General features: G+C 47.9%; 1 protein-coding gene across 2 annotated transcripts; it reads left to right on the top strand.

Annotated features, from left to right (window-relative positions):
• The first annotated feature begins 1,259 nt into the window (after nucleotides 1-1,259).
• ltv1 (LTV1 ribosome biogenesis factor) lies at nucleotides 1,260-25,593 on the top strand. 2 transcript variants are annotated; one of them, XM_069930684.1, is made up of 11 exons: nucleotides 1,260-1,346; nucleotides 9,281-9,409; nucleotides 10,541-10,735; nucleotides 12,109-12,196; nucleotides 13,884-14,019; nucleotides 15,108-15,345; nucleotides 16,611-16,738; nucleotides 20,723-20,850; nucleotides 21,673-21,725; nucleotides 24,322-24,522; nucleotides 25,183-25,593. In XM_069930684.1, the coding sequence occupies exons 1-11, from the start codon at nucleotides 1,344-1,346 to the stop codon at nucleotides 25,291-25,293; spliced, it is 1,410 nt and encodes a 469-aa protein (XP_069786785.1). In that variant the 5' UTR covers nucleotides 1,260-1,343; the 3' UTR covers nucleotides 25,294-25,593. The 2 variants fall into 2 exon arrangements, with proteins under 2 accessions (XP_069786785.1, XP_069786783.1); XM_069930682.1 differs by lacking the exon at nucleotides 1,260-1,346 and adding an exon at nucleotides 2,466-2,610.
• The last annotated feature ends 300 nt before the right edge of the window (nucleotides 25,594-25,893 follow it).

Consider the following 25,893-nt stretch of genomic DNA (forward strand, 5'->3'; position numbering starts at 1 on the left):
AAAATGCAAGAGCTTTGCTGAAGCTGGACATTCAGGCCCCGTGACTTTGCAGAGACAATGGAACTGCTTTGGAAGGAACTTCCAAAGCAGGTGAAAATGGAAAAGTCCGGGCTCAAGTGCTGATAAAGATCTTTCAAGGATTGGGTTTGGAGCCTTGGGAGAGGTTTTGGTTTTTACAAGCAGAGAGAGGAAAGAACAAACAGGATTCTTCTCCGTGTGTGTGAGAGAGAGAGAGAGAGAGAAGTCAATTGATGCTGGAACATGGCAAGCTGGCAGCTTGTTGAAAAACCCCATTTTGAAGATGGGTTGTGAGTTCTGAGTTCAGCCTGTTGAAAACCCTTCTGGTCCTTACAAGAGGAAGCGTCTGGCTGGAGCGTTTCTCCTGAAATAAGGGAAACAAGAGGAACTCCGTGGTGACCTGGAAGAAGAGGTGATCATCTGGAGAACCCACGATGGGGCAGGTTTCTTCGGCAAGGCACTGAAGTGGCTGATCTGAAGGAATGAGTTTGTGTCCAACGAGCAACAAATCTCTCTCTCTGAAAACCTTCCTGAGCGGTAACCCTTTACCTTTCGAGCACCAAAGCCCGGTGAAGTTTATAAATGTTCCATTCTGTGCACAGTCTAAGAATTGCCTGATACCAGGGAACTTGGAGGAATGAGAAGGGAACCCAAGAACTTTCCTGAATTTACACACAGGGGCACTTAGAAGGAGAAGGGGGTTAAGTTCATAGTAATAAGTTCAAGCCTGATCGTGTTTTTATGTTTAAGGAAAGTTAAAAGTAAGTTTTGTTTAAGTGTGGGTGAAGTTCTATTAGTGCTGGGTTTTGGGCTCCTCAGGGCCCGTCACCTACTTCCTAATAAAGAGTAACAACTTTTGTTTATTACTGTATTAAAAGGACACCCCTCGTTATTCCTCACCCGTGTCACAGTCAGTGCCCACATTACCTCAGCACGGAGATCCTCCTCGCTCGGCCTCCACCTCCATCTGCCTCACTGACCAATCAGCGCTTCGGCCTCCATCTGCCTCACTGACCAATCAGCGCTTCGGCCTCCATCTGCCTCACTGACCAATCAGCGCTTCGGCCTCCATCTGCCTCACTAACCAATCAGCGCTTCGGCCTCCATCTGCCTCACTGACCAATCAGCGCTTCGGCCTCCATCTGCCTCACTGACCAATCAGCGCTTCGGGCTCCACCCCGCACGGCCGGTATCCAGGGCGGGCTTGGAGGCTGCAGCCAATCGGCGCCCGGTCCGATCCTCGTGCGGCTGCAGCCAATCGGCGCCCGGAGGTCTCAACCTGGGACTGCCTGTATCCCAGAGTGCATCAGGTCGGCTTCGTCGCGATGGTGAGTGAGTGAGGCGCGGCGGGCGATGGCGGGGTTGGGGGGGGGGGGAGGCACAGCAAGATCCCAGGGGAGGGGAGGGGAGGGGAGGGGAGGGGAGAGGGGAGGGGAGGGGAGGGGAGAGGGGAGGGGAGGGGAGAGGGGAGGGGAGAGGAGAGGGGAGGGGAGAGGGGAGGGGAGAGGGGAGGGGAGGGGAGGGGAGGGGAGAGGGGAGGGGAGAGGGGAGGGGAGGGGGGAGGGGAGAGGGGAGGGGAGGGGAGGGGGGAGGGGAGAGGAGGGGGGAGGGGAGGGGAGGGGAGGGGGCTCCCCGGATTGACCAGCGTCCGTGGGGAGAGAGAAGCCGCCAACTTCCCGGGCCGCTGTATAAGTCGAGCACAAATGGGCAACTCGGTTAGCACGGACCTGTAGGGCAGAAGGGCCTCTCGGGACTTCTCCGGTCTCTTCGAGTCAAACGGAGGACCCTACAGCGCAGTGCAGGCCCTTCGGCCCTCGACGTGGTGCTGACCCATCCTCCTTAGTCCTAACCTGACCTCCTGTCAGAGGGTGGTCCTTCCAATGCACCAGATCCAACTCTGGGGCTGAGATAAAACCAGTAAACATCTTGCATCGCTTCGCATTCAGACTTTCATAAGGGGACGAGTAGCAAAGTACTTATTGTATAATGGAGATATTAGAAAATAGGGGAAGATACAAATGATATAAAAAGGTTTTAAAGAGGTACAAAAGTTCCAAGAGAAATTTCTCGTGCTCACGCTCCCTTCACATCCTGTGGAATAGTAGCCTGGGCGGAGATGACGACATTATACCAGAGTCACTATGGTCACGCTACAAACAATAGTTCTCTTAAAGAGACAGGCACAATCTTAACAGAGTTAAAACACGTGGTTTTCGCCTTTATTTTTTTCTCTATTTTATTTATAGATGCCATACAATCAATTACATTTCATATACTTCATTCCCGAGGTTTTAACCTTGATATCCACCACCGCTGGCCAGGCAATTCAGACCCCTACAACTTTGCTTAAAAGAAAGACTTGCCCCTGATGACTCCCCTAAACCTTCCTCCCTTTCAGTTTGTATGGATGTCCTCTGGTGTTTGCTCTTCCCATCCTGTAGAGAGTTGAGTCAAGTTTATTTTCATCTGATTGCACAAGTACATCCTGACGAAACTGCATTCTCCGGTCCGAGGGGCAAGCCACACAACCTGACGTATACACACATGTACAGGCAAACCATACATATGCAGGATAAGTATTCATGTCTACAAGTAAATATTGTTTTGTACATATGAGAGTCTCTGATGTTTGGGGTTAGCAGTTTCTTTGGTGGTTTAGCACTGTCGCTGCCTGTGGAAAGTGTTAATCCCTTTCCTCTAGCCTTGTCTTACTCTCTCTCTTCCCTTTCCCTCTGTCTCCTTTCACAGCCAAAAACAATCACTTCTCACCTTTCCTCTCCCCCATCCTCTTATCATATTCAATTGTTCATTCCCCTCCCATTCTTCCCTTCTCCCCTGCCCTTTAATAATTCCTTGAAGAAGAGCTCAGATCCGAAATGTCATTCATGTTTCTTTACCTCTCCCGCTGCAAGACTTGCTAATTTCCTCCGGCACTTCTCTGTTTCTACTCCAGTTGCGCAATGTTTGCAAACTTTCGTGTTTTCCCTCCTGTAGTGATCGGCCAATTTGCCAAAAATTAGTTCTTGTATAGGGCCAAAAGAAAGAGTCGATTTTTATTTTTGCAAGGGAGTCCAATAAAGGTGATAAAATATGGTGTAAATTCAAAAGTGATGTAGTTCCATCTTAAACCAGGAAGGCTATGAAGGGGGGAGATGCAAGAAGGTTTGCCATGATAGGTTATCTAACTGTATTAAAGGGTATGGCAGTGGACAGGTACAGGTACATTTTGGAACGTATCAGATACACAGTGGGGTAACCATAACCATATAACCATTTACGGAGCGGAAACAGGCCATGTTGGCCTTTCGGGTCCGCCCCAGATCACTGATTTTGTGCGCCCTCTTCAGGCATTGGTCCCGGTAGATCTTCATTCAATAACGATGGGCATGTGTGAACCTTGAGGTCGGCTCACGAGCTTGCGCCCAGCACAGCCTCAGAACTTTGGTGGGCACTGCCCGAGGCCCGAGAACTGGAGTCACTTCTGGCGGGGAGTGGGGTGTTGACCAACGTCTAATTGCTGGGAGATGAGGGTGGGGTGGGAGTGAATGACATCCACTTGTACGTTCCGATATGGTAAGACACACTTCCCAGGGTGCCGCACTCCCATGGGGCAAACCCCCTCCTGCTGCACGTGCGTCCTCGCCATTTACCCAAGGCCTACCAATATTTGTAACAATTTCTGCTCATGATGAATCTTTATCTGCCTTATGCCAGACTAAAGGAAATTTGTGTAATATTGCTTGCTTTATTACAAAACAATAAAAAAATCTTGTCAGTTCATGGAAACTGACTGCTAAAAGAGTTCAGAGCAAAATTCTGTAAATAACCTGGTTATTTGTAAATCTAAAAAGAGATTTAAGAGAAACTTGTTCCCACTGTACGTGGAAAAATATGAAATTTACTTCCATGGGGAACAGTTGGGTCGATTAGCGAAGGTGCAGTAAAGGGGAAGGTAGATGAAGAGTGAGTTGCTTGGCAACTGAAGGACACACCTGGGCTGCGGGCGACTTGCGGTCGGGGGAGACACCCGGGCTGTTCATAAGAACTAGGATTCGACAGGGTGCAGAGGGTGAGAAGGGTTCTTGAAGTGCTTCAGGTGCTGAAGGCTTCCTGATCGTTTCAGAGATTTGGATCGCCGATGGGTCAACGAAAGGTTTGAGTAGATGTGGAGACGGCAGGAGCGCTGGAGGTGAATCCACAGACAGTGATTCTGAAGGGACTCACTTTTTTTTCTTCTCCTGTACTGTAAGGGGCGGCAAGAATGATGACTCTTTGTCTTTCGGCAGGCAGAAGGCAATTTTGTGTTCTATTACATGTTCTGTACTATTTTTCAATAAAGGCATCTTAAATCTTGAGATAGAAATGATTGGCTGATGGTGAAGGAGAGTGCAGGGTGTGGCACAGATGCACTGGCATGGAGCAAACAGACCAATGACCTGGAGTTAAACTTCTGTGTTTTGCCTGCAAGCATGATAGCTTGCCTTTGTCGAGTAATGTAGCACTTGGGTGCTAACAAGTTGCATGAGGTTTGTTGGGTGTGCAGTGTTAACTATCCTCAACTCAGAAGGGAAGGGGGGTGGGGGAGGAAAGAAGAGAGCTCTTGTAATTGGGGACTCGCTGGTTATGGGAGCAGATAGGTTTGCTGGATGAGATTGAGGCTCCCGGATGGTATCTTGCCTCCAGGTGCCAAGGTCAGGGAAGTCTCTGATCGAGTATACAGTATTCTGGAGTGGAAGGACAAGCAGCCAGATTTCATGGTCCATGTGGGGACCAATAACATAGATAGAAGTGGGGATGAGGTCCTGAAGGAAAAATATAGGGAGTTGGGGAAGAAGTTAAAAAGCAAGGGTGGTAATCTGAGGATTGGTGCCTGGGCCACGCACCAGAGAAAATAGGAATATGAAGATGTGGCAGATGAATGCGTGGCCGACGAGTTGGGGCAGGGGTTCAGATTTGTGGATCATTGGGATCTCTTCTGACCTGTACAAAAGGGACTGGATGCACTTGAACTTGATGAGGACCAATGTCCTGGTGGGCAGGTTTGCTAGAGCTGATGGGAGGGTTTAAACTAGTTTGTCGAGGGGGTGGGAATCCAAATGAGAGTGCGGAGATTAGGGTAGAAGGTCAACTAGATCTGAAGGGAGAGAGGAACCAGAATGTTAAAGTTAATGGGGGGGAGGGGGTGTTAGTAAAAGTAGATGGTCATCAAAGGAGTGAATGTTGGGGACATTCAAGTGTATATATTTCAATGCAAGGAGCATTGTAGGAAAGATGGATGAGCTTAGAGCAGGGATTGACACATGGAAATATGATATTGTAGCTATCAGTGAAACTTGGTTGCAGGAGGGGCATGATTGGTAGCTAAATATTCCAGGGTATTATTAGAGAAAACATAACAGCGGTACTATGGCAGGATAGATTGGGGGACTCGTCCAGAGAGGCTACTTGGGTGGAAGTGAGGAATGGGAAGGGCATGAAAACACTAATGGGAGTTTATTATACATTAATGAACGGAGCTATTAGAGGAGAAAATTTGTAAGGAGATGGCATATATGTGTAATAAAGCCGCTGTTCTGCGCAGAGCTCCAACAGGAGGCGCCCGTTGTCGTTGCACTTGCCGACACCATGCTTGCCCAGGATTCCTGGCCAGGTTTCTGAGTCTTTGCCGACGCGAGCGTTGAAGCCACCAAGGATGACAATCTTGTCGGCTGTAGGGGTTCGTTGAATGAGGTTGCGCAGATCAGTGTAGAACTTGTCCTTTTCTGCTAGTTCCGCCTGGAGGGTTGGAGCATAGACACTGATGAGGGTGATGCGACGCTTGTTTTGAAGGGGGAGTCGCATGGACATGATCCGGTCCGAGTGGCCTGTCGGGAGGTTTTTGAGTTTGGAGGCAATAGAGTTCTTGACCATGAAGCCTACACCAGATAGGCGTCGTTCATCCATAGGCTTGCCAGACCAGTAGAATGTGTAGCCCGCGCCGCATTCTTGGAGGCTGCCTACATCTGCAAGGCGGACTTCACTGAGAACGGCTATGTCAAGTCTGAGGAGTTCATGTGCGATGAGGGCAGAACGACATTTAGGTCGGTGGCTGTCAGCCTTGTCTAGCATGGTTCTGATGTTCCAGCATGCTAGCTTGAGTTTGTGAGCATCTTTTGAGGGGGAGGATGTGGACCTGTCCTCGGGCCTGCACAAAGGAGCTTTTAGGTGGAGTGCAGTGTGTGCAGTACTGGCCCCACCCTTTACACCCATGGTTCGTGTGCCGCGGCCAAGCAAGTTAGGACGTGGCAGCGAGGTCCTTGGGTAGTAGATTTTATATCGGATTGGCCTTCTCCTATCCAGGTTTCTTACCCGGGCTGGAGGGGCCTGCCTCCCCTCCTAGGTCGGACCATACCTGGTCGCAAATCACCTGTGGACATGGCCTAGGTAAGTTTAATTGGGTTCTCTAACTACGTCTGAGGTAGGTCAGGGACCCGGTTGGATTCTGAAGGGGTTAACCGAGTCACACCCTTTCTTACTGGTGTGTAACTGGGGTGTAAAATGTAAAAAGCGAGGGGGAGGTGGCGGCCCCGGCCTTGGTAGAGTGAGGCAGGCGGAGGCCCTGGTCCGGGCAGAAAGAAGGAGGCGGCAGCCCCGGTCCGGGCACAGGGAAGACGGTGGCTGCCCCGGCCCCAGTCCGAGCAGAAGGTGGGCGGCGGCGGCCCCGATCCGGGCAGAAGCGAGGGGGAGGTGGTGGCCCCAGCCATGGTAGAGCAAAGCAGGCGGAGGCCCCGGTCCGGGCAGAAAGAAGGAGGTGGCGGCCCTGGCCCCGGTCCAGGCACGTAAACATAAAGTCCGGGTAATAAACATAAGGTGGTGATTATAGAAGATTTTAACTTTCCGCACATTGACTGGGACACCCATACTGTAAAAGGACTGGAGGGGTTGGAGTTTATCAAATGTGTTCAGGAAAGTTTTCTAAATCAATACATAGAAGAACTGACTAGAGAGGGGGCCGTATTGGATCTCCTATTAGGGAACAAGATTAGTCAAGTGACAGAGGTTTGTGTTGGGGACTTTGGGTCTAGTGATCACAATACTTATTAGTTTTAGTTTTGTCATGGAAAAGAATAGAGGTGGGCCAAAGGTTGAGATCCTTGATTGGAAGAAAGCAAATTTGGAGGGGATGAGAAAAGATTTGGTGTGGATTGGGATAAGATATTTTCAGGGAAGAATGTAGCAGATAAATGGAGGATATTCAAAGGATAAGTTCTGAGAGGGCAGTGTTGGTGTGCCCCCGTGAGGATTAAAGGAAAGGTTAGAGGGAGCCTTGGTTTTAAAAGATATTGGGAATTTGGTTCGGTGGAAGAGGAATGTGTAAAACAGGTATAAAAATCAGGGAAGGGATGAACTGCTTGAGGAATGCAAGGAGTATTAAAAAAAAAATCTGAAGAAGGAAATTAGAATGGCTAAAAGGAGATATGAAGGTGCTTTGGCAGGAAAAGTAAAAATAAATCCAAAGGGTTTTATAGATACATTAAAAGTAAAAGAATAGTGAGGGATAAAATTGGACCCCTTGAGGATGAGGGGGGTAGGCTATGAGAGGAGTCAGGAGAGATGGATGAAATTTTAAATTATTTTTTTTCTTCAGTGTTCACTAAGGAAAGGAATATTGAGCCAGGTGAAGTAAGGAAATCTGGTAGTGAGGTCATGGATAATATACAGATTAATAAGGAGACAGAAATATTTAAAACGTCTATGCTATAATTGTTATATGGTCACTGGCCACAGGGGAAATGCTGGAGGGTGGCTCATGTTGTTCCGCTGTTCAAAAAAGGATCCAAAAATAAACCTGGTAATTATAGGCCTGTGAATCTGATGTCAGTGGTGGGTAAATTAATGGAAAGTGTTCTTAGAGATGGTATATACAACTATTTGGAAAGACAGGGATTGATTCGGAGTAGTCAGCATGGTTTTGTACATGGTAGATCATGTCTAACAAATCTTGTAGAGTTTTTCAAGGAGGTTATTAAAAAGGTTGACGAGGGGAAGGCGGTGGATGTTGTCTATTTGGACTTTAGTAAGGCTTTTGATAAGGTTCTCCATATGAGGTTAGTAAGGAAGGTGGAAGCATTGGGTATTAATGCTGAAATAGTGAAATGGATTCAACAATGGTTTCAACAATGGTTGGATGGGAGATGCCAGAGAGTAATGGTGGAAAATTGTTTGTCGAATTGAAGGCAGGGATGAGTGGAGGGCCTCAGGGATCGGTACTGGGTCCACTGCTGTTTGTCATATATATTAACAATCTAGGTGATAGGGTGGCAAATTGGATTAGTAAATTTGCAGATGATACAAAGGTTGGCAGTGTTATGAACAGTGAGGAAGATTATCAAAGCTTACAGGGTAATATAGGACAGTTAGAAGAGTGGGCTGAAAGATGGCAGATGGAGTTTAATACTGATACATTTTGGTAGGACTAATCAAAATAGGATATGCACGTTAAATAGAAGACAATTGAGGAGTGCAGTGGAACAAAGGGATTTAAGAGTCCTGGTACATAATTCTCTGAAAGTTGAAACATGGATAGGGTGGTGAAGAAGGCATTTAGTATGTTGGCTTTCATAAACCAGAGCATAGAACACAGAAGTTGGAATGTTAGGAGGTTGTGGTCTTGTGTTGAAATTGTACAAGGCATTGGTGAGGCCAAATTTGGAATATTGTGTGAAGTTTTGGTCACCAAATTACAGGAAGGATATAAACAGTATAGAGAGAGTGCAGAGGAGGTTTATGAGAATGTTACCGGGGTTTCAGGGTTTGAGCAGGCTGGGACTTGATTCCCTGGAGCATAGAAGATTGAGGGGTGATTTGATAAAGGTATCCAAAATTATAAGGGGGACGGATAGAATAAATGTGGATGGGCTTTTTCCACTGAGAGTGGGGGAGATTCAAACAAGAGAGCATGGATTGAGAGTAAAAGTTTAAGGGAGATATAAGGGGAAATTTCTTCATGCAGAGGGTGGTGGGGGTATGGAATGAACTTCCGGCAGTGGAGGTAGAAGTGAGATCGATGTTAATATTCAAGGAAAGGTTGGATAGGTATATGAACAGGAGAGGTGTGGAGGGTTATGGGCCAAATGCAGGTCAGTGGGACTAGGTGGGAGAAGGTGTTCAGCATGGACTAGAAGGCCTGTTTCTGAGCTGTAATTGTTATATGGTTACATGGTTATATGATTGGCCGCCTTTGGAGATTTCTTGCATTTGACCTTTTTAAAAAATTTTCCAGCCACACCGGAAGAAGAAATCGTTTATCCAGAAGAAGTCATCGGTGACGTTCCACTTGGTGCACAGGAGTCAGAAAGATCCATTGGTGGCAGATGAAACGGCCCCCCAACGAGTTCTACTACCAAGTGAGGTGTGGCATGTAGTTACGAGGCGTGCATGAGTACACACATGCTGTACCTGGGCATGGCTTCCTCATTAGTGATGTATCGTCATCTCTGGGCCTTTGCATAGGGTGGGCAGTGGCAATTCAGCCCCTTGAGTCTGTTCTGCTGTTGAGTGAGCCATAATTGATCTGTACTTCAACTCAATGCACCCTATCCCTCCCTCCGACAAGCAATCTCTATTTTGAAAGCATCAGGTGACCAATAGCCTTTCAAAGTGTATAGCAGAATTCCTCTGCAAAAATGCTTCCAATTTCTAATGTTCAAGATTGTGCTGTTATTTGGAGCATAAGGACATCGAGTCTGCCCCACCATTCAATCACGAGCTGATCCATTTCCCCACTCAGACCCAGTGCCTGGCCTTCTCCCCATAACCTTTGATGCCCTGGCTAATCAAGAACCTATCAAGCGTGAATCAGAATTTATTGTCGTGAACGTGTCATGAAATTCATTGTTTTGCAGTAGCAAATCAGGTGTAAAATCGCTCTAAATTAAATTAAAAAATATATATATATAACAGTGGAAAAGAAGAGAAAGAAAGGTAGTGTTTGTTGTCCTTTCAGAAATCTGATGGTGGAGGGGAAGAAGGTGTTTAAGTATCACTGGGTGTTTATCTTTAGGCTCCTATACCTCCTTCCTGATGGTAGCAGAGTGAAGAGGGCATGGGCTGGGGTGGGAGGGGGGTCCTTGAGGATAGGGGCTGCTTTCTTAAAATACCGGCTCTTCTCTGTGTCCTTAATGGAGTGGAGACTAATGCCTGTGATGGCGCTGAGTTCACAGCACTGTTTCTGGCTTGTGCATTGGCACCTCTATACCAGACAGTGATGTAGCTCGTCAGAATGCTCTGCATGGTACACCTGTAGAAATTTCCACGAGACTTTGGTGACACTAGAGTAGACAATGGGCTGAATGGGCAAATTCTGCTCTGATGTCTTGTGGGCTGAAAGGAAGCAAACTGCTGCCCTTAGTACAACACTGGGGCTAACTGTGGTCTTTGTGCTCCAGTCTGGGAGTGGGATCCACAGCCCAAGGTAACCAGAGCTGGGAGTGTGGGGGTAAAACGAGCATTGCCAGACCCAGTCTCCACTCCTTTCTTGTAGAGAGCTGACTTGCAGAAGCAGAAAGAGGAGCAGAGGAAGTATGGAATCTTCTTCGATGATGCTTACAACTACCTTCAGCACCTAAAGGAGGCGTCTCCGGTTGCTGAGCTTGTGGCCGCTAGCCCCCAGCTACAGGGAACCCAGGTGGTGGCTCCCTTGGGAGATGGAGTACAGCAGGACGTGCATCTGATTCCGGTAAGGATTAAGGAGGCAAGAGGGTCGGCAGAAAAATCCAGATCTAGTGTGGGGAGGAGAGCATTCTGGGGGGGGTTCCTTTTGTTCTCCACTCCCCACCAAAACCTTCCCCTTCTCACCTCCTGCTAGGCACCAGTGAATGGATGATGCCTGGGAGAGGTTTGACCAGCATCCCCGTGTTCCCTTGGGAGGAAGAGAGGACCGTTTCTTTCCTGCTTTCTATCCCAAACTTCCTTAGTCTTTTGAGAAAGCAGAGGTGAATGCATTGAGGTGGTTGATTCAGGCCAGCTCACGGGATGTTTATTCACAGATTCCTTTTATTATCATGTAATAATACATTAAGAATATAACATACATGATATACGTTAACATTTGTTTGCTGGAAGGCAAAGTTATTGTTCCCTAATAAATCAGTGGAAAAGAAGCAAACGAGAGTCCCTTCAGAGACACTGAGTGTCGGTGCATTTGCCTCCAGTGCCCCCACAGTCTCTGCAGCTACAGACTCCTGTTAAAACCCGAGTTCCTGATCCAAACCTCCCATCACGATGTGTAGGCCTTTAGTGCCCAAGGCCCTTTGGGAGCCTTTCCCTCAGCGCCCTCTTGGATCCCAGTTCCTATACCTGGTTCCCATGAGTCAGCTTCCCGCAGCCTGTGCTGGTCCCCCGACCGCAAGTTGCCAGCAGCTGGATGGTTTATTCCTGAGAACTTCTTGCCAGCACTGTAGGGGTGTTGCAGGTGGATCTGGGCGACAGACGATTTCCATGAGACGAGCATAAGTCGTCAGTGGATTCAGTCTGCAGATGAGTGTCCCGTCTCTTTTTCTCCCACCCCCCCCCCGCCCCACACCAAGATTGAAAAGTAAGACTGAAAGAGTGTAGAGGAATCTACAAGGATGTTGCTGGGATTTGATGAGCTGAGTTTATGGGGAAAGTTTGAATCGGTTAGAACTTTATCGCCTGGAGTGTCGGAGAATGAGGGGAGATTTGATAAGAGTTTACATAATTATGAGTACATGCAAACAGGCTTTTTTCCTCTGAGGTTTGATGAGACAAGAACTCAAAGATGTGGGTAAAAGGTGAAATATTTAAAGGGAAAATAAGGGGGAAGTTCTTCGTACAGAGGGTGGCGAGAGTGTGGAACGAGCTGGTGGATTGTGGGTTTGATTTTCACATTTAAGATTGGGTAGATACAAATGGTGGGAGGGGAATGAAGGGCTATGGACAGGGTGCAGATTGATGAGACAAGGCACAATGAATAGTTTGGCATAAATGAGATGGGCCGAAGGGCTTGATTCTGTGCGGCGATGTTGTCTGATTAAAACATCTGTTTGACGTGGTGATCTTTAACCCCACAACTTGCCCTTCTGTTCCCAGAGCTGCTCCATTAACCTGCCTTCCTCGGTGTTCGCCTCAGAGTTCGAGGAGGAGACCGGCCTGCTAAACAAAGCTGCCCCTGTGCGAGGTAATCTGTGGGCTTCCACTTCACACCCGATCGGTGCTCCTAATCAGACTGGGTTCAGGCCGACGCAAAACACCTGAGGTCCAGAGTGGGAGCAGTGACGTCGTCTTGAGCTGTGATCATTTTGCAGAAAGTGTTGGAAGGAGGAGTCACTGACTTCTGATTTGATTTGGTTGCTCTTTGGAAGTTTGAGAAGTACCTACTGTGGTAGGTTGGGGAAGGGGCGCTAGAATTGGAGGTGCTGTGGACGGTGAGGAAGGTTTTCAAAGCTGCAGAGGGATCTGGACCAGCTGGAAAAATGGGCTGAAAAATGGCAGATGGAATTTAATGCAGAAAAGTCTGAGGGGTTGCATTTTGGAAAGACAAATCAAGAAAAGACGTACACAGTAAATGGTTGGGCACTGAGGAGTGCGGTAGAACAGAGGGATCTGCGAATACAAATAAATCATTCCCTGAAAGTGGTGTCACAGGTGGATAGGGTTATAAAGAAAACTTTTGGCATTTTGGCCTACATAAATCAATGTATTGCGTTTTGGAGCCGGGATGTTGTGTTAAAGTTGTATAAGACCTTGGTGAGGCCAGTTTTGGAGAATTGTGTGCAGTTTTGGTCATCTAAATACAGGGAGGATATCAATAAGATAGAAAGAGGGCAGAGAATATTTACTAGGATATTGCCCGGACTTCAGGAACTGCGTTGCAGGGAAAGGTTAAACAGGTACGGACTTTATTCCCTGGAGCATAGAAAAATGAGGGGAGGGAGTGTCGGGATCGCCCGAGTAGTGGTGAACCATTGAGAAGGTCAACGGGGGTTGGGGGGGGGTGATAGGTTTAGTTGAGTAGTGTTTTGAGAGTTGAGGAATAAAGAAAGTCGACCTCATGGTGCGCTGAAAGAAATGGTTGACCATATTCTTGCTGGTAAGGTGTGGTAAATCAGTGCTGTTACAATTTCAGTATTTTGACTACAGTCACAGCATCTGCAGACTTTGGTGCTTCAACCCGAATCGTTGGTTACCTTTGACTTCGTATGGATGCATCGCAACCTGCTGAATTTCTCCAGACCCTTTCCGTATTGCACTCGACCCCAGCATCTGCAGACTTTCCAGTTTAATGCTATGTTAGTTATTTTTTTGTCGTCTTTAATTGAGTTAAGTACAGTGTTCTATTTTTTGTCACAAGTACCTGTTTGGCTGGAGCAAGTAAGAATTTTGGTGGATGTACGCTTTGTACAAAGTTACACGAGAAAATCTGCAGATGCTGTGATTGTAGTTTCCACAAAAATCCTGCAAAAGTACAAGTTGTGCCGCGTTCTTTCGCGAAGATAAAGATGAAGGGGATCAATGTTTCAGGCCTGAGCCCTTCATCAAGGTGTGAGCAAATCACAGGCAGTCACCTGATAAAATGGTGGGTGGGGAGGGGCACAGATGAACAGGCAAAAAGTCATAGGTGGATATGGGTGGGAGGGCAGGAGAAAAGACCTGGGGTGATTGGAGGAGGGGGTAGCTCTGTGAATGGAGGGGAAGGGGGGAGCTGGAGGAAAGGAGAGAGGGAGACAGGGTGGGGACTAACGGAAACCGGAGAAGTCGATGTTCATGCCTTGTACAATGTATATGACAATAAACTCATTATCTGCTTCTCCCAGCTGGATGTGAGGTTCCCTCAATGTTGACTGTGTGCTTGGATCTTTCCTCAGGACCACTCCCGGAGCTGGACCCGGATATTGTGGCTGCTCTGGACGACGACTTTGACTTTGACAATGCAGACAATGTGCTGGAGGATGACTTTGTGCTGAAGGCAGTGGGGAGAGGGAGCGAACTGGTCTCTGGAACGTACGTGGGTTGTGTTGGGATGGTGGCAGTGCGGAGAGGGTGGTATCTAGTCTCTGGGATGTGGGTTGTGTGGGGCTGGGGGGAGAGAGGAGAGCCAGTCTCGGATGACTAGGGGTAATGAGGAGAGGGAGAAAGCTGGTCTCTGGGTTGTATGTGGGTTGTGTGGTGATCAGGGCAGTGGGGAGAGAGAGGAGCTGGTGTCTAGGTTGTACGTGGGTTGTGTGGGGACAGTGGGGAGAGGGAGTGAGCTGGTACCTCTGATGTACGTGGGTTGTATGGAAGTGGGAGTCGGGGTGGAGGTTCTGTGGAAGGATCACCAGTGAAGGCTGTGGGTTGAAGGGCTCTGATCAGCTGAGCACGTATGTGACCATGGACAGGAAGGGAACCTGGCCCGTTTAACTGCACCATCAACATCACAATTCAGTCCCCTGTAGCTCGTCAAGAGGGGCCAGGCTGAGCTGTGATGATGCATTAGAAACAACAAAATAGAAGGCCATTCAGCCCTTCGAAACTGCTCCACCATTCAATGGTCTCATCGTCCGCTATTCCTGCATTCTCTCCATGCTCCTTAATCCCCTTGGCCATAAGGGCCTCATCCAACTCCCTTTTGAATATATCTAATGAACTGACCCCAACACCTCTGATAAGAGGATAAAATTGAATCTGGCTCTGTGAAAGAAGGCAGGGCAAAGGGAGAGACGAGAGACCAAGCTGAGGGAAAGGAGACCCAAGAAGTTGCCGGGGGGGAGGGTTGTCTTAACAGGAACCAGAGAAGTCTGTTAATACCATCTGTTTGGAGGGAGCCCAGACAGAAGGTGGGGTTTTGTTTCTCCAATTCGTGGGTGGTCTCAGTCGAGCAGTGCATGAGACCATGGACAGACATGTCAACAAGGGAATAGGGCAGGGAATTGAAATGGGTGGCCACTGGGAGATCCAGGTGATGGGTAGATATATATGGGCGGTCTGTAGGGATAAATGATTAACGCAGGCATATGAGATGGGCTTGGTGAGGTAACCTGGTCAGCGCAGACGTGAAACTTCATGGCTCCTTGTGGGATGTCTGCAATGATTTGGTTTCTGCTCTCCAGGGGATCCGACGGTGAAGACAATGAAGAGGATTGGGAGGATACTGATGGTGAGGATTATGACTCGAGCAGCGCCCTGTCTGACGAGAATGGCTCACTCACTGGCAGTGGCGGGAGCAAACCCCGGGAGTTCCTCTTCGCAGAAGAGGAGACGAGAAGCCGTTTCACCAACTACTCCATGACCTCGTCAGTGATGAGGCGCAATGAGCAGCTCACACTGTTGGACGATCGGTTTGAGAAGGTCGGGTTGTGTGAAGGATGTCCCTCCATCCCTTGTCCCTGTCCTGTCCCAAGTAGTGTGTGCAGATTTGTGTGTCTGTTTTGGTAGGTGTGTGTTCTGGTTTGCAAAGTAATGGCATGGAGGGAACAGGAGATAACTTAGCAGGAGGCGGATAAAGAGCCTATGGTAAAACAGTATGGATGCTAATGTGGGTAGAGCACTTGCTCAGATTCGGAATACATGCATCCTATTCCGGTTGGCTGCCAGATGCTTGCAATGTTCCACATTGATCGGGGTTTGGGGCTGCCTCTTGTGTTGAATGTCAGTAATTTAGATTATGGAATGAATGGCTTTGTGGCCAAGTTGGCAGATGACACAAAGGTAGGTGGAGGAGCAGGTAGTGCTGAGGAAACGGAGGATGCTGAAGGACTTGGACAGATGAGGAGAATGGGCAGAGAGGTGGGAAATATACAGCAGACTATTTTCTAAATGGGAGAAAAATTTAAATTCCTTGGTGCAAAGGGACCTGGGGGTTCACGTGCAGGACAGCCTGAAGGTAAAGTTGCGGGTTGAGTGAAGAAGGCAAATGCATTGCTGGCGTTCATTTCAAGAGGAATAGAGTATAAGAGCAGGGATGTAATATTGAGGCACTAGTGAGACCTCGCCTGGAGAATTGTGAGCAGTTTTGGGCTTCTCATTCAAGAAAGGATGTGCTGATGTTGGAGAAAGTTCAGAGGAGGTTCACAAGAATGATTCTGGGAATGAAAGTGTTTCACTGCTCATTGCAATTCAGGAGAATGAGGGTGGAGTCTCATGATAGCATTTTAAATATTGAAAGGTAGGGATAGAGTAGAAGTAGAAAGGTTATTTCCCACAGTGGGAGCATCCAGGACAAGAGGGCACAACTTCAGGATGCAAGGCATTCACTTAGAGCAGAGATGCAGAAGAATTTCTTTAGCCAAGTTGGTGAATCTATGGAATTTGTTGCCACAGGCGTGATGGAGGCCAGGTCATTGGGTGTACTTAAGGCAGAGATTGATAAGTTCTTGATTAGCCAGGGCATCAAGGATTATGGGAAGAAGGCGGGCAGGGGTTGAGTGGGAAAGTGTATCGCCTCAAGATTGAATGGCAGGGAAGACTTAATGGGCTGAATGGCCTATTTCTGCTCCTATGTCTTATGGCCTTGTTTTAAAAAAAAATGTATATGCAGAGAGGGGAAATGGATGGGCGGGTGGCGGCACCTGGTATTCCCAGGAGTGCTCACGCTGTATTCCTCCCTGCTTTAGCTGTACGAAGAGTATGACGATGATGAGATTGGGGCCCTGGATCATCACGAGCTGGAGGGTTGCATTCAGGCGGACAGTGAGCGGCTGGTCGAAGTCATCACTGATTATCACAACCAGAAGTTTAAAGAGTAAGTGGGATCTCCCAGTGAGAAGGGGTCTCCAAACAAAAAAACTGCCTTTGTCTTGATATTGGAGGCAGCTCAAAGGCTATGGACTATTGGCTAGCTCCTGCGGTGAAAAGATCACCCTAAAAAAAAATCATTCTCTGTATCTTGAAGTTTAGAAGAATGAGGCGTGATCATATTGAAACATCTGAGCTTCTGAGAAGGCTTGACAGGGTATCAAGATGATTCCACTTATGGGAAAATTACAAATTTGATTCAAGATTGGACGGTCATGAAGAATGGAGGTGTGATGGACCTTCCAACAGGGAGTGGTGAATCTTGACACCCCCCACCCCCCCAAGGCTTTTGGAAGCTGGGTTATTGTGTGGGTGTTGGGGAGTGTAGTGTAGTCAGAGAGAATGGTTGAAAGATCTGAGAATTGAGGGCTGTGGGGAACTGGCACAGAACAGGAGACCCAAGATAGATCTGCCATGATCTCACTGTATCTCTTGTATCTATCTTCTGGTGTTCACTTAAACCCAGTTTCCCTCCCTTTCCCACAGCGTAAGTTCTCTTTCAGCATTTGCCACTCTCTGGGCGGCACCATTAGCACAATGGTGCTCCAGCGCCAGCAACCCGGTTCGAATCCCATGCTTCTGTAAGGTGTTTGTACGTTCTCCCTGTGTCTGCATGGGTTTTCCTCGGGGTGCTCCGGCTTCCTCCCACTGTTCAAAAACATTTAGGGAGTTGTAGATTAATTGGGTAATGTGGGCAGCACAGGCTTGTGGGCCAGAAGGGTCTCTTGTTGAATTTACCTCCACTACCCTTCTGGTGAGTCGCTGACCAACTCTAACCACTCTGGCTCACAGAGCTGTGCACCAAGTGCTGGGCGATGGGGTCAGTGTGGAAGGGTGCCCACTGTTTGGAGTGGATTGTTTAGCACCGATGTTAAATGACAAATCCAGGTCTCTCTGCTTTCATTTCCCACCTGCCACTTAAACCCAGACTCCATCCAAACACTGGATATTTTGGAATCTTTCCACTGCCTCCACCAGTGGAAGAGCAAACAGCAAACTGACATTGTGAGGACCAATCTGGAAAAATATTTGTACAATAAGCAAAATTTGCAGATATTTGCTTGATTGTGACCAATGCTTTAATGGTGACCATTTTCAACCTTTTTCTTTTCCAGTGATTATTCCCCACCCCCCCACAAGGGGATCTACTTAAAGTTTATGGGCCCACTTCCCTGCGAAGCAGTCAGGTTTTGTTTTCTTCCGCATTTCTCTCCCACCGTCTACTTTTTAAAAAAAAATTAAAGACTTTTGTTGCGTGATAGGAAAAGAAAACGAGGCACTTACTTAAATGTCCCATGAGCCCCCAGGGAGGCTGAGGGCCCCTGTTGAGAGTGGCTGGTCTAAACACAGTCAGCAGGCCATGCAGCATCCGCAGAAAGTAAAGGGTAACCAACGTTTCAGGCCTGAGCCCTTTGTCGTGTTACGGAGTCCACAGGACCCCAAAAACCACCAGCTAGAGATATGCCCCTCAACACAGGGTTACGTTAACAAAAGTAGTTTTTAATTATATTTGAACAACAGAATTAAACTTTAACTTATTACTTAACCTACCTAACCCACTTAATTCCCCCTCTAATACTAAGCACAGGGGTGTGTAAAGATTAGAAAAATTCTTTGGATCACAGTCCAATCTCACTGGTTGCAGGCAATTCTTGTTCTGTGCACAGAAGTTAGCATTAACAAAGTTCACCCGTCTTTGATGCTTAACAGGCAAATGGTTACCACTCAGGAGGGTTCTTGCTGGTTTTCAGAGAGAGATTCCTTTTCCAGGACCTCCGCAACTGATTCCTTCTCAATCAGTCTTGCTGACAAAACTTACCCCCTTCAGGGTTCTCCAGATGATCCTCTTTCTTTCAGGTCACCTTTCAGACCGCCAGTCTTCTCCTTTGACCAGACAGCCTTCCAAAGTTTGGCAGCTTGTCCCTCAAACTGATTTCTGTGTCTCCTTCTCTCTCACTCCCTCCCTCTCTGAGAGCAAAACGGTTCTGTCTCTGCCTGCAAAAGTCGCATCCTCTCCCAGGCCACCTGTATGTTGAAACTTTATTGCTCCTCTGCAAAATAAGTCCTGCAAATATTCAGTTTTGGGGGAAATGTGTGTGTGCAAACTGCTCTAACAATTCCTCCCAAACCACCTCGAAATACTCTGTCACAGCCAGGGTATGAGCAAAAACAGACAGATGCCCAAGGTGGGGGAGGAGAGGAGGGGGAAGAGCTGCAGCCACCTCCACCAACAGACTCCAAAGCAACAAACTCATTAGGAGTCTCTTACTTAGCATTCGATTTATTATTCTGTGTTGCACAGTCAGTTTGATTACATTTTTTGCTTGTATTTCTTTCTTGTGTTCATTTGAGTGCAGTACTGCTAAGTAGAAATTCTGCCGTGCCTGGAGTTATGTGTGTACTTTGACAAAAAAAAATCTGAACTTTGAGGGAGGGAGGGGCAGGGAGAGGATCACGGGCTACAGGTAAAGGTCATAGATGGGTGCGGGTGGGAAGGAAGACGAGAAAGGGGTTGAGGGTAGCTCTCTGAAAGGAGAAGGAAGGGAAGCCCTTCTTCCCCATCCCCAGACCTTTCTTCAGGCACTTGCATGGTTTGTGCCCAGGACCAGAACATAGCTTCCCATTTACTTCCCACGTATGCTGCGCGACCTGAGTATCTCCAGCATGTTTGTGTACTGCACTTGTTTCCAGTGTCGACAGGCATTCCTGATTAACTGGTCTCTGTCCTTGATCAGAAGATTGAGAGGAGAATTGATAAGAGCTATACAAAATTGAGGGAGACAGACAGAGTAAATGCAACTGGGCTTTTTCCACTGGGAGTAGGTGAGATACAAATCCAAGGACATGGGTTGAGGGTGAAAGGGGCTAAGTTTAGGGGGAATTTCTTCACCCAGAGAGTGGTGGGAGTGCGGAACGAGCTGCCAACTGAAGTGGTGAATGTGTGCTCAGTTTTAACATTTAATAAGAATTTGGACAGGTCCATGGATGAAAGGGCTATGGACTGGGTGCAGGTCAGTTGGACCAGGCAGAATAATAGATCGGCACAGACTAGAAGGGCCTGTTTTCTGTGCTGTATTGCTATTTGGTTCTCTGAAGGGTGTCCATTATGACAGTCCATGAGCTGATGAATAACCAGATAACAATTTACAGTACGGAAACAGGCCATATCAGCCCTTCTAGTCCACACCAATTTATGTGAAACTCCACTAGTTCTACCTACCCACTCCCTTGCCCATAACCCTCCAACTCCCTCACATCCATGTACTCATCCAACCTCCTCTTAAATGACAGAATTGACCCTGCCGCAACCACCTCTTCCGGAAGGTCATTCCACTCAGCCACCCCTCTCTGAGTGAAGAAGCATCCTCGTATATTACTCCTAAAGTTTTGCCCCCTAACCTTTAACTTATGACCCCTTGTACCAGTCTCCCCTACCCTCAGGGGAAAGACTCTATTCACAACTACTCTATCTATTCCCATCATAATTTTAAATACCTCCATCAAATCCCCTCTCAACTTTCCCAGTCTACTCGATCTTTCTCCGTATTCAAGATACTGCAATCCAGGCCACATTTTTGTAAACCTTCTTTGCACCCTCTCCACCTTATTCATATCCTTCCTATAATTTGGAGACCAGAACTGCACACAATACTCCAAACTTGGCCTCACCAATGCCTTGCAGAGAACCTCTCCAGGTGGGCACTTTAGGATAGAGCCACCTTACCCTGAATGTAGTTGGGGAACCTTTCACACTGCAGTGAAACACGAACATCTGCAGGCACAGTGATTGAAGTAAAAACACAATGCAGAAGCAACTCAGCAGGTCCAACAGCTTAACATGGTGCTTACACTTTTGTACACTTTAACATTGTGGTTTGTGCTTTGCCTGACTGGAGGGAGCCCTGGTTTAACTCTTCAATGTTCCCCACAGCTGTCAGAAGCCGGATGATTTGGGGCCAAGAGCAGAGGTCCTCATTCTGGTGGAGGATGCAGAAGAGGAGATGGAGACTCTGGTCACTGAGGAAGTGACTGAGCAGTGGGACTGTGAATCCATTCTCAGTGAGTGATGCTTGCAGAGGGCTTGCTCAAAGAAGTTCTCTTTCCTCCGCAGTGACCACTCTGTCCTGGAGGTGACGGGGTCCAAGCAGACCGCCCGGGCACTGCTGGAGACGCCAGAACTTTGCACACATCCCATTTGTTCTTCAAGAGTCTGATGGAGTGGACTCTCCCCACAACTCATCCCATGCCAGAGAGGAGTGCACAGTCTGACCCACAGTGCAGTGGGGGGGCAGAGGGGTGGTGCTGAGGGAGGAGCACTGTGAGGTGAGGTGGAAGTGCTATGGGGAGGGAGAGGAAGAGAGGTGTGGTGGGGGACGAGTGATGCTGATGGGAGACCATTGTGGAGGGGAGCATTGCTAAATGGTGTTACTCTGGCAGGAGAGAGGTGTGGGGCGGGCGAGGCTGACGGGAGTGCGGGGCGGGCGAGGCTGACGGGAGTGCAGGGCGGGCGAGGCTGACGGGACTGCGGGGCGGGCGAGGCTGACGGGAGTGCGGGGCGGGCGAGGCTGACGGGCCTGCGGGGCGGGCGAGGCTGACGGGAGTGCGGGGCGGGCGAGGCTGACGGGAGTGCGGGGCGGGCGAGGCTGACGGGAGTGCGGGGCGGGCGAGGCTGACGGGAGTGCGGGGCGGGCGAGGCTGACGGGAGTGCGGGGCGGGCGAGGCTGACGGGAGTGCGGGGCGGGCGAGGCTGACGGGAGTGCGGGGCGGGCGAGGCTGACGGAGTGCGGGGCTTGAGCTGTTGTCTACATGGATGGAGTTGCTCTGTCTGACTGGTAACTTTGCAGTGTAATTAAATCCTCCATCTGAATCTTCCCTGTACAGGTACCTACTCAAATCTCTACAACCACCCGAAGCTGATCACTGATCCACCAAAGGTATGATCTCTGACTTATGACAAAACTTCAGCCACCACACCATGCTGACCTTCATCTACACTAATCCAGCTATCAACCACTCTATGTGGAAAACTATTATTCTACCTAGTCCCACTGGCGTGCATCCACTCAAGGAAAAAGCCGACCTACATTGACTCTGTCTGTCCCCCTCATAATTACCGCTATCAAATCTCCCCTCATTCTTCTACACTCCAGGGAATAAAGCCCTAACCTGCTTAACCTTTCCCTGTAACTAAGTTTCTGAAGTCCGGGCAACATCCTCATAAATCTTCTCTGCACTCTTTCAATCTTATTAATATCTTTCCTATAGTTTGGTGACCAAAATTGCACTCAAAACTCCAAGAATGGACTCGCCAATGTTTCCTACAGGTTGCGCCCCTCTTATCTGGCACTCTGTGGTTCGGCAACTCCCATGGTCTGGCAAGTTTGAATCTGCCGCTGTTAGTACAAACTTCTTACAGCGTGGGATTCAAACTTTGATCCTGACCACTGTGCTGACCCACAGTATTATTTCCTGTTTTAAGCTTTGTTCTTTCTTTGGCATGTTTACATTTGGGGTTCCCTTTGGGTTCAATTTCTGTTTTCCAGCAATGGCCAGGTTCCAACGTTGCCAGAATAGATGTAAAACCATTACAACTTTACCATAGCATCCCAACTCCTTTACTTGATTTATGAAGGCCAACATGCCAAAAGCTCTCTTTCTAGCCCTATCTACCTACTCCCTTTCAGGGAGTTACGTGTCTGTATTCCCAGATCCCTCTGTTCTACTGCACTCCTCAGTGCCTGACCATTCTCCGTGTGTGTCCTTTCTTGGTTTGTCCTTCCAAAATGCAACACCTCACACTTGTCTGCAATAAACTCCATCTGCCATTTTTCAGATAATATTTCAAGCTGGTCCAGATCCTTTTGAAAGCCTTTCTCGCTGTCCACAACACCCCCAATCTCGTGGGCCAGAATGGCCTGTTACCATGCTGTATGTCTAAATTTTTAAAAACAACTTCTTCTTTACAGGGTTTCTCACGTGTCCAATGTGGTCCCTGCACTCCGAACTTCAATGGGTCTTGCCATTCTTTATGACTTGCTAGGGAAGTACTTTGATTCACAGTCCAATCTCACTTCTCATTCCTTCAAGTTTACTGGTTGCAGCCAATTCTTATACTGTGCACAGAAATTAACATTTATGAAGTTCACGAGGCTTTGGTGCTTGAAAGGTAAATGGTTATCGCTCAGGAAGGTTCTTGTCGGTTTTCGGAGAGAGTTTTGTTGTTTGCTGGACATCCACAGCTGATTCCTTGTAACCAGCCACTTGTGTTTGGCTGAAGAAACTTGCCCCCTTAGGGTTCTCCAGATAATAATCTCTTTCTTTCAGGTCTCCACAGAGTTTCTTTTTGTTTCCCTTATTTCAAGTGAAACATTAGGCAGCCAGTCCTCTCCTCTTGTATGGACCACAAGGGCTTTGATCGGGCTGAACTAAGCACTCACAACCCGTCGTCAGTGTGGGGTTTTTCCACAAGCTTGCCAGCTTGTCCTATTCCAGTCCCAGCTGCTGCTGAACTCTAGCACTGTAGAACTGAACTCTCTCTCTCTCTCACACCCAGAGAAAAGACTGTTTGACTCTCTCTGCTTGCAAAACCACATGATCCTCTTGGAACAGCAAACTCCACTCAGACACCCTGCAGCTCCGAAATTAATCCTCCGAGTTTTTTCATCTGTTCAGTATTTTAAATGAGATCTGTTTTGAAATGTTTGTTTGTGACCTACACTTAAAGGAGATAAATTGTGGCAGGTTTTTTCAAAAAAACGTATCTATATACAATTCAAAATATAACATAATCTGTCACATCTCCTCAAAAAATTCAATTAGCCTCGTGAGGCACGACCTTCCTTCACAAAGCCATGCTGACTATCCTTGAATAGACGGGGTTTCTCCAAATGCTCATAAGCCTGTCCTTTAGAATCCTCTCTAATAGTTTGCACACAACTGACTCAAGACTCTCCGGCCCATAATTCCCAGGATTCTCCCAATTACTTTTTTAAACAAAGTACAACGCGAAAGTCTGCAGACATCATGGTTGAAGTAAAAACACAATGGTGAAGAAACTCGGCAGGTCGAGCTCTACAAAGAACACTGTTTGACCGGAATTTCTCCAACATTGTGTTTTTACTTTTTTAAATGAGGCGATCACGCTTGCAATTCTCCCATCCTTGGCCACTTCCCCTGGAGGATGCAAAGATCATCGCCAACACCCCAGCTATCTCTTCCCTCCTTTCACTCAGCAACCTGGGTATATCGCGTCCAGCCCTGGGAACTTGTCAATCTTAATGTTTTTTCAGGAGATACAGCACTCTCTTTCCTAATCTCAGTATGGTCCAGCACACAATCAAAGTATTCATTTTTGACCTCCCCAACTTCCTCTGCCTCCAGCCACATATTGCCTCCTTTAGCGGCCCCACCTTCACTCTCATCTGGTTGATCTTTGTGGTTTGGAACCTGTGTTGAAGCACAGGGCCATTTCACTGAATGAGTCCCTCTTGCTGTGTTATGGGCAGTAAGGCTTTCACACTTTTTTTTCAGTCCAGTACAATCAAGGTTTCCAGCAAAACGGGAATCCCGCTGGGTGTCTTGTCCAGACCAGGCCTCACATCTAAACAGCTGGAGCGACTGGAAATGATTAACCTCAGTGATCTACCGAGAGCATCCACCCAGACCCGTCAGCGTGGTGAGAGCAAGGAACAGAAAAGGCTCCGCAAACAGGCGATCAAAATGGAACGAAAGGTGTGTGCTGGTAGAAAGCTAAGAAATGGCGCAGGCCCTTTGGCCCACAGTGATGTGCTGACTTAATAACCGGCTCCAACGACTGCCTAGAATTTCCCGACTGCATAACCCTCCATTTTTCTCCCTTCCATGTCCCTGTCTAATAGTCTCTCCATGCACCTGCCACCGCCCCACCATTGTCGATACTGCATTCCTTGCACCCACCACTCTGTTAAAAATAAAACAAAAAAACTCCATCCCCCCTGTACTTAGTTCCCAAGCACCTTAAAACTTTGCCCCCTCGTGCTAGCCATTTCATCCCTGTGATAAAGCCATCCACACAATCAGTGCCCATCATCTAGTACACTTCTATCAGATCACCCCTCATCCTCCGTCACAGGGAATACAATTGAATCTGTTCCCAATAGCGTAATCACAGTTTTGTTTGTGTATATAGATATATAAAAACAAACTCTCCTGTGTTCTTTAGAGTTTCAATGATCATTTCTGGTCCCTTTCTGTCCTGCCTCTTGAAGTTCTCTTCACTGGACAAATTCAGGGTCGTGCTTTAAATGCCTCTCTGTTCTCCCAACGAGCCCCTCTGTTGGGGTAAAGTTTGGGTCTACTTTGGGAAACAGTTTGCCTCGTCTGATATCCCTTCCCTCTCTGATCTCTGGGCAGGACCGAAGAATGGAGAAAAAATGCAACCAAGCAGCTTTCAAGGCGGAGAAGGTCCGACAGGAGAAGGTGTTACTGAACCTGAAGCAGAACTTGCAGGGGATCAAGCTCTGAGGGTTGCCGATGGTAGCTCTGTGTTTACCCCTCCCCAGGGGAGAAGGTTCTGATGAGGTCACTGGCCAGTAGTCATCCCAGTGCTGGCCACTAATGAACTGCTGGACATTTCCCACTGGGAATCTCAATCCCTTAGGAGTTGCAGTGAAGTCAATCCCACAAGAGTAACGTCTCTGGGAGTGGAAGCATGAAACTTGGAGAGAGAGGCAGGTGTGGAGAAGAGAGGGTTTTTCTGAGATATCCTCTGGTGTTTTGCCACTGGATACTTTGAAGAATAAAGATTGGGAGTGAAAAATGAAAGTGTGCAGACGCATTTATTGAAGTAAATGCACAATGCTGAAGCAACTCAGCAGGTCACACAGTGTCCTTAATACAGCAAAGGTAGAAAGAAATACTTACCAATAGTTTGGGCTTGAGTCCTTCATCAAGGTATGAGCAAAGTGTTGGCTGGCGCCCGAACAAAATGGTGGTGGAGGAGCACAGACCCACAGGCAGGAGGTGGATCAGGGTGGGAGGGCGCAAGAGAAAATGGGAAGGAGGGGGATATCTCTGTGGATGGAGAGGGAAGGGGGTGAAGAGCTGGAGGAGAGAAGGCAGAGG

Source organism: Narcine bancroftii, chromosome 4 (genome assembly GCF_036971445.1).
Source record: "Narcine bancroftii isolate sNarBan1 chromosome 4, sNarBan1.hap1, whole genome shotgun sequence".
Taxonomy (NCBI): Eukaryota; Metazoa; Chordata; class Chondrichthyes; order Torpediniformes; family Narcinidae; genus Narcine; species Narcine bancroftii.

Coding starts and splice junctions, on each gene's coding strand:
- ltv1 (XM_069930682.1), top strand. CDS start 2,563: ATGTACAGGCAAACCATACATATGCAGGATAAGTATTCATGTCTACAA. Junction 2,611..9,280: donor ATAAGTATTCATGTCTACAA/GTAAATATTGTT, acceptor AAAATTTTCCAG/CCACACCGGAAGAAGAAATC. Junction 15,346..16,610: donor TGGACGATCGGTTTGAGAAG/GTCGGGTTGTGT, acceptor TCCCTGCTTTAG/CTGTACGAAGAGTATGACGA.